We start from the raw sequence: 19244 nt of genomic DNA on the forward strand, positions 1-19244 counted from the left end.
CTACCTGCATCCAAGAGCAGATTAATTTATTTTCAATCATTGTGGCACCTACAGATTACCCCAGGAAAACATGCTGCCAGTAAATAGTGCCTGACCTTTGTTCTGTCTGCCTTAGACCCAACCAAAACAGGGCACTCGAATTCTGAGGAATAGAACCAGAGAGGTTTACAGCATCGAAGGATGTCATTCAGCCCATGTCTGTGCCAGCTCTATGCCAGAGTATTCCAAAACTAATCCCACTGCCCCCACTTGCCCCAAAGTCCTGCATCTTCCTCTGCTTTAAATATTTATCCACCTTTCTACTACAGTACAATGATCTCTGCCTCAACAACTCCCAGCGGTAAACATTCCATACTCCAATAATCCTCTGCATAAAGAAATCTCTCTCCTAACCTGTCTCTTCACTCTGACAACTTTAAATTGCTCACCCTTTGCCTGACTTCCCAAACCGAGCAAATAGTCTTTCCCTATACACTGATCAAAATCTTTTATCATTTTAAAACCCTCGGTCTTGTTGGTATTTTCTGCTCCAGTGAAATGGGTCCCTGACGACATTCCCGTTAAGTCACGCGGCCGCACAGCACTCTGGAGGTCCAGCGCAGGCTGCTCGCCGGCTTTTCAATGCAGGAACCCGCACGTGCAAAAATTTGAATGGGCCATGCAGCCAGTTAAAGGGACCGTGCACCCAAAAAAAAATTAGAGGGAACATTGGTCCCTGCATGTGAATCTTTTTCCGACTATAAAACACAGCAGGATCTAGAATGAAGAAACATAGATCTAAGATTAACTGCAAGATATTTAGGACAGAGAACATGAGAAACTCTTTTTTTTACACAAGGCTTGTGAGGTTTGGATTGCACCGCCAGAGTTAGTGATTGAAATAGAGCATGTCAACATTTAAGAGTGGCTTGGTGGTTGAAGAAAGCATTGAAAAGACTGAAGCCATTGTTTTTGGCCCCTGTCCTTGCCTGCGATTCCATCCCCCTCACCGGCCATTGTCTCAAGCTGAACCAAGCTATTCGCCATCTCCTATTCGACCTCGTGTCCTCTCCATCACAAAGATTGCCTACTCCACCTTCCTAACATCGTTCAGCTCTGCCTCTCCTCGGCTCATCCTTCCAAATTCGACTGTTCCAAAGCTTTCCTGGTTGGCTTCCTATCCTCCACCCTCTAAACATCAGCTCATCCAAAACTCTGCTGCCAGTTTCCTATCCTGCATCAAGTGCTGCTCACTTATCACCCTGGCTTGTTGACCTACAATTTCTCCAGGTCCTCCAGTTTAAAATTCTCATCCTTGTGCTTCAATCCCTTCATGGTCTCATCCCTCCTTATCTCTATAACTCTCCAGACCTGGCTGTTTGTCTCTCTCCCCACCCTTGCTCGCTGTGCTTTCCACTCCACCTTCCTCTCCTTTAAGACCATCCTCATAACTTACCTATTTGACCATGCCTTTGGTCACTTGTCCTAATATTTCCTTTGGTTTGACAACCATATAATTCTGATTAGCCCTCTGTGAAGGGTCTTGGGATGTTTTTCTGCATTAAAAACACTATATAAATGCAAGCTGTTGTTGTAGGGAGGGCTTTTACAAGGTTGAGGGGGTCCTACTTTGGAGCAGGGTACAGGGAGCTTTACTCTGCATGCTGTACCTACTCTGGGAGTGTTTGCCATCACTACGTAGAAAAGTCAAATGCTTGTTTCTCCAGGACCTCTTCCCCTCTTTCTACCCTTGCCCTATTTACTGGGTTATATGAAATGGAGGATGTACAGGCATAGTAGGAAGTATTGCAAAGGGAATAAATGCCAGTTCACATCTGAAAATGCCTGAGCATCCAAAAATTTAGTCTGCAAATCTTATGAGCGTCATCACATTTTACTTCAGGAGGAGGCAAAACTAGAGAAGGCGGTTGCATACCACACTGACGGTAAAGAAATGGGAAGAAAACTCCAAGACACGTTTGCAGACTCGCTGCGCTATGTAAATAAACTTCTCAACACTAAGTTTGGATTTGCTTCTCGTAAAGTTCCTGCCCACATGCCTCACATGATTGACCGTATTATCATGGATGATCTTCAAGCTATGTGAGATACTGACAATTTTATCTTTCCAGTTTTCATAATGTGTTTTTAATGAAGTATTTATAGAATCTACCTTTTTTTATGGGATTCTAATCTTTGGCTGCAACATGTTCTGACTTTAATTTGAGAAGCAGCAAGTGACAAAAGATGTGCATGTTTTAAACTATCCCTTTGTAAGTATAGTTATCCTAAGATGTTGCTGAAAACTTGTCCTGTATTGGGAAGATGTATGGTTTTAATATACTAAGCAATGCAATGTTTAGTAACAAAAATCTAAAATGCTGATCAATGTTGACTGTAACAAGCATTAAACAATTGCATGTCTCTTTTCAATCCACATGTCACACATCACCAGCTTACGTTTCTGTAAAAGTACTATCTTTTGTATTAAATATTTAAAATACTAGCCTTGGGTCCCTAAGGCTGATCTGGGTAAGAGAGAGAGTAACTGAGACCAACAAACCAAAAAAGTCTCCGATTCATTTCCAGGTCTGTGCTAAGTTTGCTGATCTTGACTGGGTGATAGCAGGGGAACTGCGATTGGTCTCTTGGCCAAATGCAGCAACCCTTGCTTGACAGTATGTGTGTGGGATCCCAGGTGAGGTTGGAATTGGGCTCGGCTGTATGACCACTCTCTTTGTCCCTGGGTGTAGTCAAAAAGCCTGTGACACTCGTTTAGTCTCGCATGAAGAATGCCATTTGGGAGGTACCTTAAGGCAGCAAGGAGCCAGTTAACAGGCGAGGGGATGCAAGCAAATTGACAGAAAAGGAGTAGGAAAAAGTATTGGTAGTAATTAATGATTTTCTTGTGATGCTCTGATTTGCTACTGCTTAGGAGCCTAATCTTTATTTTGTTCACTTACTGAAATAGTTTTGTTTCTGGACAGTTTTCCAAAGGCGTTCGACAAGACTTCTAACCATAAAGTTCGTCATTCTGAGGACATGCAGTTTGCATTTTCATATTTTTACTATGTAATGAGTGCACTCCAGCCATTAAACCTATCCGATGTTTTTAATGAAGTTGACACAGATCGATCGGGGATCCTCTCTGATCGAGAAATCCGGACATTAGCAACGAGGATTCACGAGCTCCCACTGAGCTTGCAGGTAAATGTTTTGCACCTCGCTCAGGTTCCTGATTCACATGATTCAAAGTGGCTAGCAAGCTCTGCATGCATTGTATTTCAATAAAAACTTATAACAAAAGCATTAGGTTTCACAATTCTACATGCTGACTGCACCTAGGCAATAATTTTAGTTTTGTGGTGGGTTTAGAGGAGCAAGCATGTTCTGTGGTTCCCTATTATACTTTTGACTTTAGGAACTGTGTGGGCTGAGGTAGGAATATGTGCATATTGTGATGACTACTATAAATACTAAAGTTTTAAAAAATGTTGACAGTTTGCTGAGGAGTTAAATATAACAGACAGCTGACCTGATGTACTTCATGGTATTCTCCCATGTTGCTGCTCAAGTGAACTGCAATAAAAATTAAATAGATATAATTCATTAAAAGCATATATTAAATATAAAACAACTAGCTGGGGGGAGCCCGGCTTTGCCAGGGCTGTTTTGGGCCAGGCGGTTTAAATCGAGTGCCAGGCTTTGGGGCCTCTCTGTGTCCCTCTGTGAATCTGGTGCCGGGCAACATTTTAAATCGAGTCCCAGGCTTTTGGGCCCTGTCTGTGTCCCTTTGTGATCATATCTATCATTATACAATCAATAATAAAAGAAAGCGCTGTAATATAGTGTAAAATAAACTAAAAGCATCATTTAAGAAAGGGTAAAGTGTCATTTATGTATGAGCTAACAATTGGCAGCTTTAATACCTGTTGAGGTATAGCGAGGAGCTGCGACCTGGCCGAAGGCATGAAGTTGCAACTTGCTAAAGACTGGAGGGCACATCTGGACTGGTGAAAAAATAATAAATGAGATTTTAGCTGATAACCTGTAGTTGTTTTGATCAGCCAGAAAAGTATAAATCTTATTTTGAAAAACTTGCCTGAAGTAGCTGTGCTGCTGATCTTTGAGGTTCTGCAGCCCCAGCTGATGTACAGCTGGGCCTGCTGGTGTGACGGGCACCATAACCGCCAAGTGCTCACTTTAGAATGGGAAATCCTATTCAGGGGTCACCTAAGCATAATGGGAAATGATCATCGCTAACTGTTGGCATTTTAATATTGAAAAATCCAATGATATGTTTACCTATTTCTAAATTGGAATGTGAGAACTTGTATATGTTAATATATTTTAGAGATCTAGATTTTATGGTAGCTGTGATATCTTAATGATTTTATATTGCTCATATAATTATTACATTTAATAAGTATTGGTGTTCCTTTTCTTTATACTTTATGATCACTAGAGCAGGATTGAGGATACGTGTCTCGTGATCAGTCAACATTTCCCTTGGTTTAATTGCTACTTTTATACATACAGGACTTAACCGGCCTGGAGCAGATGCTGATAAATTGCTCAAAGATGGTTCCCACAAATGCCACTCGCATCAATAGAGTCCCTCCCACCCAGGAGGCATATTATGACCCAAACTTGGTAAGAATTTGCAAATAAACTAAACCCCCCTCCCCCCCCCCCCCCCCTGTTGATGTAATATAGAAACAAACATTCTGTTTGGTAAGATTAAACTTTATTTATTGGCGGAGTAACTGTTTTTGAGGTTTACTTATGTGTCATGCACCTTGCCCAACCAAAGGAAGGGTCTGGATAATTGTTTCCAAAAGTCTGCTGCTATGTACAAGGCTATTAGGAATTCCACGTGTGGGATCCAGAGTGATGGGGTCATGATTTCCTCTCTCCCTTTTTCCATGTGGAAGTATTTGGCTTTTCCTCATTGCCTGTCTTATGGTATGACAAAGATTAGAAACTCACTATGTGGGAATCATGGGCACAAAGCTATGTTTCTGTCACCGTGTAGTGCAGCACATTGGATCACTCGCTGTGTCCTTGATAGGGGAGATGTTTTACCTACAGTACAATAATTTTATTAACATTTTAGAATGCTCTTGTATTTTCAGCTAGATCAGTTTTAACATCAGTCAGCAAATTAATTGAAACTTCTAATGAGTTTCAGACGAGCGTGACTGAGTTTCAACTAACATTCTTTTTTTAACACAATTAATGTATCATGCTCTGTTGACACAACAACCATGTTCTGTTACTAGAGTAGAATATTTAGAACAATCCAGTTGTGACTTGATGAGCCATTTGGCTGCATTTGTGAAAGGTGAATCTGTGTAATACTTACCTTGGAAATAGCGGTAATATAGTGCAGGGCACACAATATCTTGATATCCTGAACGCTGGATGATTTCTCTGTGTTGTCTGGCTTTGAATTGAATAACATTCAGTGCTGTAAGACCAAAGGAAAATGCTCCTCCCCCAATATTTTGGCAGTATTTTGTATAATAACTCTCAAAGGCTAGCTGGCTAAATCAATCTTCAAAATGGATGCAGGAACTATAAAAATGAAATAAATTTGAGAGGGGGACATTTCTACTTTTTATTTTCTGTACCTTTAAGTAGTGTTATTTTTACAACAAAGACAACTAATATATCGAGCATCACAAAAGCATAATCAGACAAAAATGGAAGCCAAGCCAAAGGAGCTATTGGGAGGAGTGACCAAAAGCTTGGTCAAAGAGGTAGGTTTTAAGGAGGATATTAAAGGAGGAGAGAGAGAGAGCTGGAGAGGTTTAGGGAGAGAATTCCAGAGCATTTTAATTTAACTTGCGGGATGAGAAGGAATCTCTTTCATGTTTGTTTCAATTTTAATGTGGTAAATTCAATTTGCAGATCTTCTATTTAATTAACACTTGAATTTCTTTTTAAATCTTGTTTACTGCAGCCTCCAGTGACTAAAGGACTTGTGATCAACTGCAAACCCATTACTGACTGTATTCGCAAGGCTTACAAGGACAAAAATAAATATAAGTATGTCAAGCAATTGAATAATGTTTTTCCTCTTCAAAATACTGTTTGCAAATAACCAAACCCAAATTCCATATATTTCCAATAATACGATCTTACAGGCTTCGTAACACCACCCGCTTTTTGCATTCTCTTTCGACGTGGAGAATGTTTCTACTAGGAATTAAACTTTGTTTTTCCATTTTGAGCACTGCTACCAGCATCAGGCACTCCCAGGATCAGGACAGCACTGTTAGTTTCAGGGTGAAACTCCCTCTACTCTGCCCAGTAACATGCCTTACTCTTCCTTCCACCTTCATACACTAATGTGAACTTTTCCACCATTTGTCATACCAACCATGCTCATAACTTCACTGCAAGATTGTCACTTTATACTGAGGTTGCTAGTTTGTGCATTATATCTGCACCCACTGGAAGCTGGATTGACACTGACCATATTAATTTCATGTAGGATCATTATGGCTGACGGAGAGGGGACTTTATTCCATCAGTTTGGGCTGGATTCAAACGTAGGAACCAGAATTCCTCTCCAATTGACTTTTGTCAACTCCTGTATTGGCTAACCACTTGTGCTTAGTATTTCTGCCTGATGGCAAGGCATAATTTGAGAGCTTTGTGTGAGAAGTTATAGGCACAGAGCTTTCTCATACCATTTTATATTGTACATTTTAATAGTCTGTAATATGCTTTGCTATCAGACCACACTCGTGTACTGATGTTCTCATCCTAGAATGAGAATATGTAAAAGTTCAAATTTGTTAAGCATTTTGATTAAAAGTTCATGGATTCATTTTCACTTTTTAATACTCAGGTTTGAAATCATGGGAGAAGAGGCGATTGCTTTTAAAATGATTCGCACTAATGTTTCTCATGTTGTTGGCCAATTGGATGACATCCGAAGGAACCCCAGGTATGCATGAGAGAGTAATTCCAGCAATGAATGGATTGTTATATCTGATGATACTTTACTTTATATATTCTTTACATTGAAACATCTCAAAGCACAATGAATTATTTTTGAAGTGCGTGACTGTTAAGGGCTGTATGGCCTCCTTGTGTGTGATGATAAATTCTACAACTATAAAAGGGTGTGGGGCAATGATCCCTGTAATTTTTTTGGACTGCGCGGCCCATTCAAAATTCTGCGCAAGCAGTTTTTCTGTTTAAAAGCCGGCTCACCAGCTGCGCAGGACCTTCAGACAGCTGCGGGGCCGCGAGGCTTAAAGGGAACATTGGTGTGGGGTAAAGGAATAGGATCAGGTTGATAGCTTTTAGAGAACTTTTGCAAGCCTCATGTGGTGTAAGATTCTACGTGAATAAAATAAAAATGACTTTGAAAAGTTATTTGGAAAGCTACTTTATTTTTCATGTGGGAATAGTTCTGTTTAACAGCTAACTTCATAAAGAGAACCAAGTATTTGAACAGTAGATGGTAAAAAGCTCCTAAATTATTCTTGCGCATTGAGGTGGAAAATGTGAAAAGATATTTGCAGCAAATTTGGCTGTGGAAAAAATATAAAATCAACCATTAGAAACTGCTGAAATTGCGCTGAAATTGCACTAAAATTACGCAATGACAGTTTTTTGAATAGTCGAAAGAAATTGTGTGATGACTCATTTGTTAGTGCAGTCATACGTTGATTGTGACATCTGAATCACAAGTTCAATATTTTTCACACTTGGTTACTCGTTCTTTTTATTCACTTTCTGCTGTGGAATGGTTTGGGGAGTTGTATTTGAGTCAAGGGATGTGCTAGAAGTTAGGCTCTTGCTATGGAACACTGTTCAAATTTCATGGGAATTTAATAGAATTGTGTACAGCTTCAGAATTTTGAAAGCATTCTGATGCACTTCTACCAAATTAAAAATCATCTAGTTATCACCAAAAAATGAAGCTATTCCGTTATCTCGGTAGCCATACTACTTTCATCATTGACCGCAGCGAAGCTCATGTTTGTTTTAGTCTTTGCCATATCTTAAGAATTTATTTTTTAAATATATGCTGCTTGAGTCAATACCCAAGCTACCAATATCTATCCATTGTTGTTCTTAATGCTCACCTAGAGAGACACGAGTTAACTAAGGACATTCAATATGAATTTACAAAAGTCGAGTTGTGTCTGACAAATTTGAGGAAATAACAGCAATGTATTGATAAATGCAGTGAATGTTTTATGAATTTTCAATGGGCTTTTGATAAGGCACTGTATAGGAAGCTTGTTGATAAAATTATGACACGCAATATTAAAGGGAGTGTGCAGGCACAGATAGGAAGTGGGTTAAAGCCCAGAAAACAGTAGTGGCTAATCATATTTTTCAGGCTGGAAGGATGCAAACCGTGCTGCCCTCTAGGAGTCAGTATTGGGACAAATAATCTCAGCATATAAATGATGTGGACTCTAAAGGGTGCAATATCAACATTTTCAGATGTTGATATTTAGGCCGCCTTTAAGAGTGTGCACACTTTCTGGGAGCCTTATTTTAGGAAGGCTGTCAAGCGAATGAAAAGGGTGCAGAAGAGATTCACGTACCAAGGAGAACCTTTAGTAATGAAAGACTTGAGAAAGTAAGACTATTCTGACTAGAACAAATAATATTAGAGTGCTAGATAATTAAGAAAAGATGTAAAAGAGATGTTTAAAATCATGAATGGTTTTGATGAGATAAATTGAGAAAAATGATTTCCACACGCCAGTGAGTTGGTAACTAGAGGGTATAAATTTAAGAGCATTGCCGAAAGATTGAAGGGAGGAGTTAACAGAATGCTTTTTTGCATAGCAGGTTGTTGGGGCCAGAAACAGTGGTGGAAGCAGAATCCATAATAACTTTTAAAGGGAAAGTGGATAAATATTTGAAAATGCGTAAAAGGATATGGGGGGGAAGACTGTGTGGATATGTGGATAGCACTTTCAAAAGAGCCAGCACAGGTGTAATGAGCCAAATGTCTGCGTCCGGTGCTGTATAATTCTGTGATTTTAGGTCGTGTCCTAATATCCAGCTTTATTGCTAACTATCCTACGGAGGTAATGAAAACCAAGCTTACTACCCATAGTTTTTTGTCACTTCATTGTAAAATTACTAGTATTACAGACTCAACAAAACGTTTTAATAATGTGGGGAACTTCAAACTGTATCACAACTTACGAATTGTTACCTCTCGACTTAACTATTCCAATGCACTCCTGACTGGCTTCCCACGTTCTATGTAACGTAAACTTGAAGTCATCCAAAATTCTGCTGCCCGTGTCATAACTCTCACCAAGTCCCATTCACCCATCACCCCTGTGCTCGCTGACCTACATTGGCTCCCGGTTAAGCAACGCCTCGATTTTAAAATTCTCATCCTTGTTTTCAAATTGCTCCATGGCCTTGCCCCTCCCTATCTCTGTAATCTCCTTCAGCCCCCTGAGATATCTGTGCTCCTCTAATTCTGGCCTCTTGAGCATCCCTGATTTTAATCGCTCAACCATTGGTAGCCATGCATTTAGCTGCGAAAGCCCTAAGCTCTGGAATTCCCTCCCTAAACCTCTGCGCCCCCCTCCCTCCCTTTCCTCCTTTTAGACGCTCCCTAAAAACCTACCTCTTTGACTCAGCTTTTGGTCATCTGCCCTAATTTCCCCTTATGTGGCTCGGTGTCAAATTTTGTTTTATAACACTTCTGTGAAGCGCCATGGGATGTTTTACTATGTTAAAGGTGCTATATGAATACAAGTTGTTGTTGTTTTTAGCATACAGTGTATGTAAATTCTTTGGAAAAAAGAGTCTTATTTTTAAATGGCGATGAGGCATCTTGCCTAGATTTGTAAACAAAACGAATGCCCTCTTTTATTGAAAAGAACGTGCATTAGTCTCAGATATTTCCATGTAGCAAATAGCATGGCTTAAAATATATTGAATCTTTCTTGGATTTGATAAATATGTTTAAAATACTGAACTCTGAATACCACCCGATGTAGTTCCCTGAGTTTGCAAGTGTTTGACCATTGTTCTAAATATGCTCCTCTGTTCCTGCAGGAAATTTATTTGTTTAAATGACAACATTGACCATAATCATAAGGATGGAGCCACAGTGAAGGCAGTGCTTCGAGATTTCTATGAGTCATTGTTCCCAGTAGCGTCCCAGTTTGAACTGCCAAGAGAGTACCGCAACAGATTCCTCCATATGCATGAGCTTCGGGAATGGTAAGTGAAGCTTTTAAGCCCTTAATTAAAGGTGATAGTAAGTCTTAGGAGAGTACTTGTTGTTCAGTGTGCTTCCCCATGTTAAAGGAAATCTGAGCAGAATTTTCATTTGATACTTTTATAAAAGCAACAATTTTATTTCTTGCATGGAAACCCTTGGTTTGGGTTTCCCTCTCTGCTGGGCCACTCCGGTGACATCGCCAGGTAGCATCTTGTGCATTCTGGAGCAGCTGCATAGGAAAATGTGTGGACTGCGACTTCAGACCAACCTGAGAACTGTGCTGGAGTCGTGGGACCCCAGGAAACCACGCTATAGGCTTTTTGAAAACACTAGCCTGGATTTTGCAATCGGCAGCAAAGGAACGATGCTCGCCATTCACCTCGCCGACAGCTGCCCAGAGTTTTCATGGGCTTTTGTGTGTAGACTTGCTCAAATTCAGTGTCTGATCCAGCGCGGCGCCCTCTACAAGGCATCTGTGAGCAGGACACAAAACAGAAGAATCCTCATAGACACGCAGTGGGAAAAATGCGTCCCCTTGGGCTTCCTGTTAGCTCCAGCAATGGCAATATGGGGCACTAGAGCAGTATCGCCGAGGTGGGGCGAGGCGAATCCAGCGGTGTGTGCCAAATCCCGATCTCTTTCCCCCCCCCCCCCCCCCCCCCCCCCCAATATAGTGCTGCTGGGAACGACAACGCCAGGTAGATCGTGACGTCAGTGAGTGTGCAACGCTCATTGACCACCCGATCTGCTAAATTGATTGTCGCCACCTACCTTAGCACCTGGAGTAAACACCGACAGGGAGAGCTGGTGTGAAGCACCAGGAAGCCGGCTCCAGGGACGTTATTTAAAGGGATCATCAGTAATGACTCACAGCTGTCAAGTTAGTGCAGTTTCAGTGGTTTCTTGTCAGTTTGACATAACTCCAATAGTTTTATTGTGATTTCAAGGTTCTGTTGTGGCAACTAAAAAGTAGCTACATTTATTCATCAAAGAATCAAACTGCTACACATAGCAGGAACAACATTGAGCAGACCATTGGCCTGTTGAAGCAATGGTTCCACTGCCTTGACCGTTCGGGAGGAACCCTCCAGTACTTGGCTGTGCGGGTGTCCCATTTCATGGTGGTCTGTTGCATGCTCCACAACTTGGCCATCATGAGGGCCCAGCCCTTGCCAGCAGGGATTGCGGGACCACCTCAGGAGGAGGAGGACAACAAGGCGGAGGAACAGGAGCGAGGGAGGAGGCAGCCACTCAGTCGGCCTTCGGGAAGGATGGTCCGTGACCGCCTCATCAGACTGCGGATTGAATGAATTAAACCCCAGATCCCCATTGCTCACCACGTCCCCATCATTCCATCCCTGTCACAGGCCATATCACAGCGCAAAGCTGAAATGAGACACACCACAAAAGAATCCAAACTGAATTAATAAATTTATCAAAAATCAGTAAAAACATATTTACACCAAAAATATTAACAATTCACCCTTGTGCAATCCCTTAGTGCCCGTCATCACTGTGCCTTTGCCTACTCTAGTGCTCCTGTGAAGTGTTGGCCCAGTGCTGCAGCAGGGTTGGTGGAAGGCTTGCTGAGTGTCTGTGCGGGAGACTTCAGATGGTCTTGCAGGACGCCCTTGACCAGCTCTGGATCTGGAAGGCCCGGCTGTAGGCTGGTTGGATGACAGGCAGCGACAAGGGCATTGGCAGAGTGGCAGTGGTGGGAGCAGGTTCCTGACCCACTGCCACTCCCCCGGGGCAGCACCTCCACATCCCTAGCAATCTGTTGGAGCACAGATTGCTGGCCTACTGTGACACCGTGAAAGCCCCGGTCGACGGTGGTAGACCCAGCCGCAATGGCAGCAGTCAGCGCTTGGGTGGCATCAAGCTGAGACTGCATGAGAGCAATCTGAGATTGAATGGCACCAACCATAGACTGCGTTACAGCACTAAGACTTGTGCTGCAATGGAAGCTGCCAGATCGCCTACCTCACGCGGCATCAGGTCTGGTTTGCCACTGTTTCTCTGGGAGTCTACCCTCCTTTGTAGACTGGAAATGATGGGCTCAATGCTGTGCGCAGAGCCTTGTGCCTCCGTGCTGCTCTTCATTGCCGAGAGGCTCTCGGGCACCCTTGTCTTTGCACCTATCATCTCCGTGTGAATGCCCATCACCCTTCTTCTAAAGGCCTCCCCATTGAGGTCCTCAGCTGAGTCCTGTGCAGCAGAAGCCGCCCTCCGGGGAGCGGATCCCCAAGCTACCCTTTTCCCTGGCCTTGCTGCAGCCCACTCATCCCCAGTGCCTCACCCTGTGCAGATCCCACTACTGTACTAGCCTCTAAAGAACACTTAATGCCAGTATCTAGGCTGGTGTCTGCGGGTGAGACATGCAGTGATGGGGTGTGTTCTTCCTTCTCTTCTCCCGCCTTGCTCTCTCTGGTGCCCTCGGGGGCAGGCTGCTCAGGTGCTTGCTCATTATCTGAAAGCATAAAGGCACAAGAGTCTGGTTAAGGTGAGGGGAGGGGGGCAGAAAGGGAGAAATTAATGCACACAGCATGATTAGCTGGAAAGTCAAAAACGTTTGTGTGGCGAGGGGGAAGGGATGTGAGAAGGAGGAGTAGAGATGTACATACCATTGTTGTCCTCAAGGAGGTCAACGTTGCCGGTGGCCACGGCGCCCACCACCTGGCGCCCAATAATCTGCAGCACTCGATTCTCCAGCGCAGACAATGGTTGGGTGTCGGCTTGTCCCCCGCCTGTGCGCTCCTGCTTCCTCCTGTTGTGAGCCACCTTGGCCTGCAAGAGAAAGGAAAGTGTGTGTGTGTGTGGAGCAATGTGTTTGGGAGATGTGCCTGCCGTGGTTGAATAGCTGTCAGTGTGTGCAAGGTGTGAGTGTTGGTAGGTAGAGATTGTTGGTGGGTGAGTGCTGGGGGTGTGGTGCTCTGGGCAGTGTGTGAAGATTGTGGTTCAGACGGTGGTATGTAACATTTGTTGAAGCATTGACTCACCCTGACCACCCGAGTGAGGTCATTAAATTTCTTCCTGCACTGTGTGGGGGTCCTGGGGACCCCAGTGCTGCCCGAGACATGCTGCGCTACCTCCCTCCACATGGTATGGAAGACTTGTGGCGAGGGCCTCCCGTCACTTGCTGGGTACAGCACGGCCCTCCGTCTCTCCACGGCAACAACCAATGCCTCCAATACATCATCGCAGAATCTGCAGGCTCTCTCCCTGGGGCGTGGAACTGCCATGAGCACACCTGGTTCAGTCCTCCGGCTCCTTCTCGTTGTCCTGCTTCTGCTTTCTGAGGCAGCTGCACAGCCAGCAATGCTGAGAATGAGGTGCTGCAGCATCAATGAACCTCCCCTTTAAGTACTGAAAAAAACCTGTGGCAATGATGACTTGCGACTCGACTGCACTTGATAACCCACCCTTTGAGTGTAACGCCAATGAGCTTGGGCTTTGAGACTTGAATTAGGACTCCAATCATTTTTTTGAGCAGTGAGTACAAATTTTGTGTGCAGTCTAAAGCATTAGCGCCTGGCGCTAATTCTCCAACTTGTCTACTGACACCACCCATTCCTGGGCTGTAATGAATTTCTAGCCTGCAGAGTCTAAAGCAGGAAGTATAAATTAGATTTAAATGATGTAGAGAAAGTGAAATAAAGATTGGGAAAGATAGATGGGATTAAGAGAGATAAAAGAGACAGACAGAAAAAGTTTGGAAGAAAATGTAATTTTAATTTTCTTTTGAATCTGCAACACTAACTTCTGAAGGAATTAGACGCCACACTTGTAAAATTTCATGGCCAGAGAGGTTGTTTGGCAGTAATTAACACTTGTCACGGCGCTAAAAATTCACTTGCTCCTGAATGCACCAGCCCTAACTTTTTCTGGCATGTTTAGTGGGTAATTAGTGGGCAAGTACTCCAACTTCACGCTGTTGCAAGTCTTTCAATGCCGAGTCTATTGGTGAGGTTCTGTTATAGCGCAGTCTATGGAGGAGCAGGATAACTTGGATCGCAACTTCCGGATTTCCCCGATTAATTGCTCATGTGCATACTCCAGAAGTTGCTGTCCAATTTACTCCATAACAACGGTGACAGCCTCACCGTTATTATTCATGCAAAATCTGGGTCTATATACGTAATTGGTAATGAAGGATGAATATTGCCTGAAAACAAGTCCTATTATGTTATCATCTTTAAACCACCTTTACCTCTGTACTGGTCAGTGAGAAAACGTGGGGAATGTCGAAGAAATAGCAAAATTGAACTGATTCATTTTCTCTGGGAGCACTGTGCTCTGTGCAATCCTTGATTTAGAACTTCAGCTATTTCTGTCTCAAAATTCAGCCCCCAAACTGCAAGAGAACTCGATACTTTCAAACTTGGGAGGGCAGAATTTGAAAATGTTCTTATTAAATTGGGATTTTTTTGGAATAAACTGACAGATTGCCCTGAATGACAACTTGACTGAAGCATTAAAAAAAGTAACCAATCCTCAATTAAGCATGCACATATAATTTGAACAGAGCCTTTGAGCCCTGTAGCACAGAATCATTGTTATAGCCCTGAAAAAGGATGTTTGGCCCATCACACCTGTCCTGGTTCTCTGCAAGAGCTATGCACTTGGTCCTATTTTCATATCATGTCCCTGTATCCTTTAAAATTATTGTTTCTCAGATATTTATCCATTTCCCTTTTAAAAGCTATTCTGGATTGTGCTTCCTCCATTGTTTCTGGTAGGCCATTCCATGTCCTAACATTCCTCCTGTGTGTTATTTTAAAAAACAATTCCTAACCCATCACGTGACCAGTGGAAACTGTTCATAGTCTACCCCTGTAGGTTCGAGCCATCTTGTGTTACCAAGAATAGCTGTCGACTTATTTACACTTACCATTTATCAGTCTTAATTACAGTCAATTAAACAGCTATTTATATACAACTCCAGAGTAATGTAATGTGAAAGCTCATCAAGCAGTAATTTTAATTCTTAAATATCGTGTGCTTTATTAATATGACACGGAGTGATTTATTGGAGTCAAAACATACCTTTTTATATAGCAGTAGATTTATAATTCCAACTGTCATCACTTCAAAGCAAATAAATATAATCCTGTTAACACGTATAATTAAGAATGCATTTGGCCACTAACCCTTGGCTAAGAAATGGATACGCATGTTTCAAATAAAACCACAGAAATCACCAGAAAAGGTGACCTGGTGCAGTAGTAGATTCAAGGTATGGCATGGATCTGTCACTTGCCCTGATGGGGTGCTCCTGATCTCAACTGGGGAAGGGTTTCCCAGCAAAGGATGGAGAACTCGAAGACATTGAAATATGATGCTTTCTACGTGGTAAGACAAGGTATCCTACCTGAATAGGTTTCCTCATTCCTAATTCAGTCAGAATCCCATGGGCCTGTTGAATGGACAATTGGTCCTTTATAAAGAAAAATTCAGCCAAGTTGTAATTCAGCGGAAGCTTCTATCTAAAATCCCAATGAACATGCTCTCAATGAGAGTGTTGCATGAGGGACTTGCACAAGCTCAGGTAAATATTTGTAGAATGGGCCAAAACTAAGTACAATTTTTAAAATTAAAAACAGAAGGAATGAATTCGGTGACTCGAGCTGAATTCTTTGGTGGAAACACTGATTTGAGACCAGGGTTACTGTGTCCTGTGGAAATCCAGATTGCACGCTGACAATACAAATGGATGGTACCCTGAACCTGGGAACGCGGAGTTCGCAAATGAGCTGTTTTATAGCTCAAACCGCTTGTTAGCAATGTTCCCTATAATTTTTTTTTTGGTGCGTGGCTCCTTTAAGGGGCTGCACGTCCCATTCAAAATACTGCGCATGCGAGGTTTTTCCTATTTAAAAGCTGGTGAGCCGGCCGTGCAGCTTAAAGGGAACATTGCTCGTTAGTTGTCTACTGTTAATAAATTTGACATTTGTAAAATAATCTGTAAATTTGTTTACATTTGAACACAATTTTTCTTTGCGTTTGATGCAATCTGGAGACAATTACAGTGAATTCTGCTTTAGCAGACTTTGTGTTAAATACAGATTGTGGCTACTAAAATTGCTTAGTATGTCCTTCATTTTTAAATGGAATGGATCACCTTGCATTTTAAGAGGAGCTGTTATTCCAACCAAATCTTGAATTATTTTAATTGTTGAGAAGTGCCCTTGTTTCCCCCTCTTACTCTCTCCACCTCCCATGCTGATGTGCTGACATCCCAGCACCCTACTTCCCATGTAAACGCCTCTATAGACTGCATATTGCCCAAATCTCACGCAGACCCAGTGGCCAATGCGCCCCTCTTCCTAAGGAAAGATCTTGCGCCCTGTAGGTGTGTAGTGCTGCTGAAATTTATGGAGCTGCTTTTTAAAAAATCTTTGAACGGGGTGTAGTGGGTGAGACTTTGGCCTTTTACCACTGGAACCATGGTTCAAATCCAACCCAGACAGATGGGAAGAACGTCTCCTTTGCTGGTTATAAAGGCTGTGTGGGCCTGGATCTGCAGTACAGAACTGCTCATTTGACACTAATGTTTTGGTCTTAGTCAGGGCTACAGGGTAGCTAATATGGGAAAATGTTACACTTGTGCAGTAGGGGGTGCTGCCCTAGAAGTTGAGCTTGAGGCATATTGTTGGGGCTAGGTAGAGGGAGCTTTACTCTGCATTTGGCTGCGCTATAGCTGACCTGGGAACACACAAAAATCCTTAACATTAGCTTTTGCAAGTAGCATGTAATTTGTAATGTACTATGATCCAAGAAAGTGTTAAAACTTTGCAACATTTAAACTTGGCTATTGAAAAGAAGGTTGAGCCTTGGGACTAAAAGATAACATGATACATCTGTAGCAGTTTTTATTACTGTGCCAGAACAACTTGGGAGAGGAGAGAGATCTGGATAGTCAAAACTACACTTGCCTGTTAAAATCTCTGTGGAGAACACTAGTTGAACTAAATTTTGCTTGGCGGTGAAGAAAATCTTGTACTTGAGCTCTCATTTTATACAAACACCTATTTTATATACTTGGTATTTTTCATAGTTATACATTTGCCCTTTCATGTAAAATCATAATATTGCTATATTGTGTATATTTTTGTATTAAATGACACCAAAATAAAAGGCTTGAACTAATCTGTGTAAATGTTCTTGATTGGTTTCCAACTGTAGGATCTGTAATATTCTTAATTAGTCGACTTTCAGAATGGTTGACATGTTTTCCCACCTAAATACCCACGGGTTGTATTACAGCCAAAACTTTCAGGGATGGTTCAGAAAATATTGCAGAGACTGAATTTGGGGGTTTTTTGTGGGATTTTTTTTTTGTTGGAAAATTGAGCAGAAAATGAAACGTGCTTTGAAGTCAAACAGGAAAAATCCAATTCATTAGAGTTTGAGAATCCTGCAGCACCTAAACTGGAACTGTTGTTTCACTTCTGTCATAATATATAATATGGCAGTACACATTAGCTACCTTGGTTATGCGTCAACATACCAGATTTTCTACTCCTGCAACTCTTGCTAATGCATTGAAATTGGATACAGTCTTGTCTAGCAATGACATGTAAGTGCCCTGTATTTCAGTGTCAACTGTGAAATCAGTCAGCATATGGAAGCACTGATAAGTCAGTCTGTCACTCCATGTACTTGTGTGGTGTCTAATGTATTTTCTGCTCGTCATTGAGCCCTAAAGAGAGAAGGGCTTAGTGAGGTCACTTGTTCCACAGCAATTTGCAAAATCTCTCTCCCTAGCTGGGAGGTGTTTTGACTTTAAAAGTTTCTTACTGAACAGATGATTTTTCAGTCTGACAATGCAGCATTGTTTTAGTGTAGCACTAAAATGTCAGCCTGGATTTTCTACTCCAGTCCTGGAGTGGAGCTTGAACCCACAGTGACGCAGATGAGAATGGTACCAACTGAGGCAAGCAGATTGTTGTTTGTGGCTGTAGTTCCTCTTCCCTCCATCTTCCTTCCCCAGCCCCACCCAAAGGTGCCTTCCCTTTTAGGGAGAAGGAAGGCAGTAGAGATGCTTCTCTCACAAGAAGGGTAACACTGGAATTAGAGCTCTCTCTAGATATTCGAGCAGGGCATGTCCTTGTTGTTTTGGTTGAGTGCTAAGTGCTAGAAGAACAGGAAAAGATTTGTGTACCTGTATCAAGCACTGTTTGCTGAACTCTAGAGAACACATTCCAAAATGTTTCGAATGTCAAGTTTGAAGCTACGTTCAAGATATTATCCAGGGAATTTGAGAGGATTTTTGTTGTCAATTCTACATTTCCATTCACCGGAATGGATCGTACCATAGCTGCTAATCAGACTGAATAGGAACTTTCTAACCTGATCAAAATTACTCCACTTCAGCTGATTTTATGTTAAAACTTTACATTCTTGATGGTCAAAAATCTATGTTGCTCATTTGTAAACTAATTTTTCCCCTCGGTAATGCACAATCCACAGTCAGGGATCAGCCTGCTTTAAGGCCTCTGTCAATGATTTTGCAAATTGCTGTGGAACAAGTGACCTCACTAAGCCCTTCTCTCTCTGATTCTGCCCCCCCCCCCCCCTTACTTTCTCTCCACCCTATATGAACAGACCTGGACACTGCTCATTCCCTCCCTGCAGCGGTGCAGTTGATAACATGCTCCGTTGTATTGGGGGTCCAGTTCATGTTCCCAGCTGCTATGGGGTACGGTTTCATGCACCAGTTAGTCGCATTGCCTACTAATATTGTTAAAACATGCACTAGATAGCTCCAATTGAATTGAACCTTTTCCTTACAGGAGAGCTTACAGAGACAAGCTGAAGTTCTGGACCCATTGCGTACTAGTGACTCTGATTATCTTCACGGTTTGTTCTTTCTTTGCTGAACAGGTGCGTAAATCTTGAATTTTCATTAAAAATGAAATTCATGTAGTACCTGGGATACTTCCACTGGAGCAGAGACAACTAAGGAGATTTAATAGATGTTTTACAAATGATGTAAATGTTAACTGCTGTGTGTGTTGGTAGTCACAGTCTG

General features: G+C 42.3%; 1 protein-coding gene across 3 annotated transcripts in view; it reads left to right on the forward strand.

Moving 5' to 3' along the window:
* The window catches only part of gnptab (N-acetylglucosamine-1-phosphate transferase subunits alpha and beta), a 122520-nt gene that overhangs the window by 97176 nt on the left and 6100 nt on the right, over window positions 1-19244 (forward strand). For all 3 annotated transcript variants that reach the window (XM_086009603.1, XM_086009604.1, XM_086009605.1), the window contains exons 15-21: window positions 1883-2082; window positions 2967-3186; window positions 4519-4632; window positions 5945-6030; window positions 6839-6937; window positions 10042-10209; window positions 19006-19096. In XM_086009603.1, the coding sequence (XP_085865729.1) occupies window positions 1883-2082; window positions 2967-3186; window positions 4519-4632; window positions 5945-6030; window positions 6839-6937; window positions 10042-10209; window positions 19006-19096 (978 nt within the window). The remainder of the gene's footprint in view (window positions 1-1882; window positions 2083-2966; window positions 3187-4518; window positions 4633-5944; window positions 6031-6838; window positions 6938-10041; window positions 10210-19005; window positions 19097-19244) is intronic.

This window comes from Somniosus microcephalus, chromosome 16 (assembly GCF_052327205.1).
Source record: "Somniosus microcephalus isolate GS21.2 chromosome 16, FLI_Smic_1.0, whole genome shotgun sequence".
Lineage (NCBI taxonomy): Eukaryota > Metazoa > Chordata > Chondrichthyes > Squaliformes > Somniosidae > Somniosus > Somniosus microcephalus.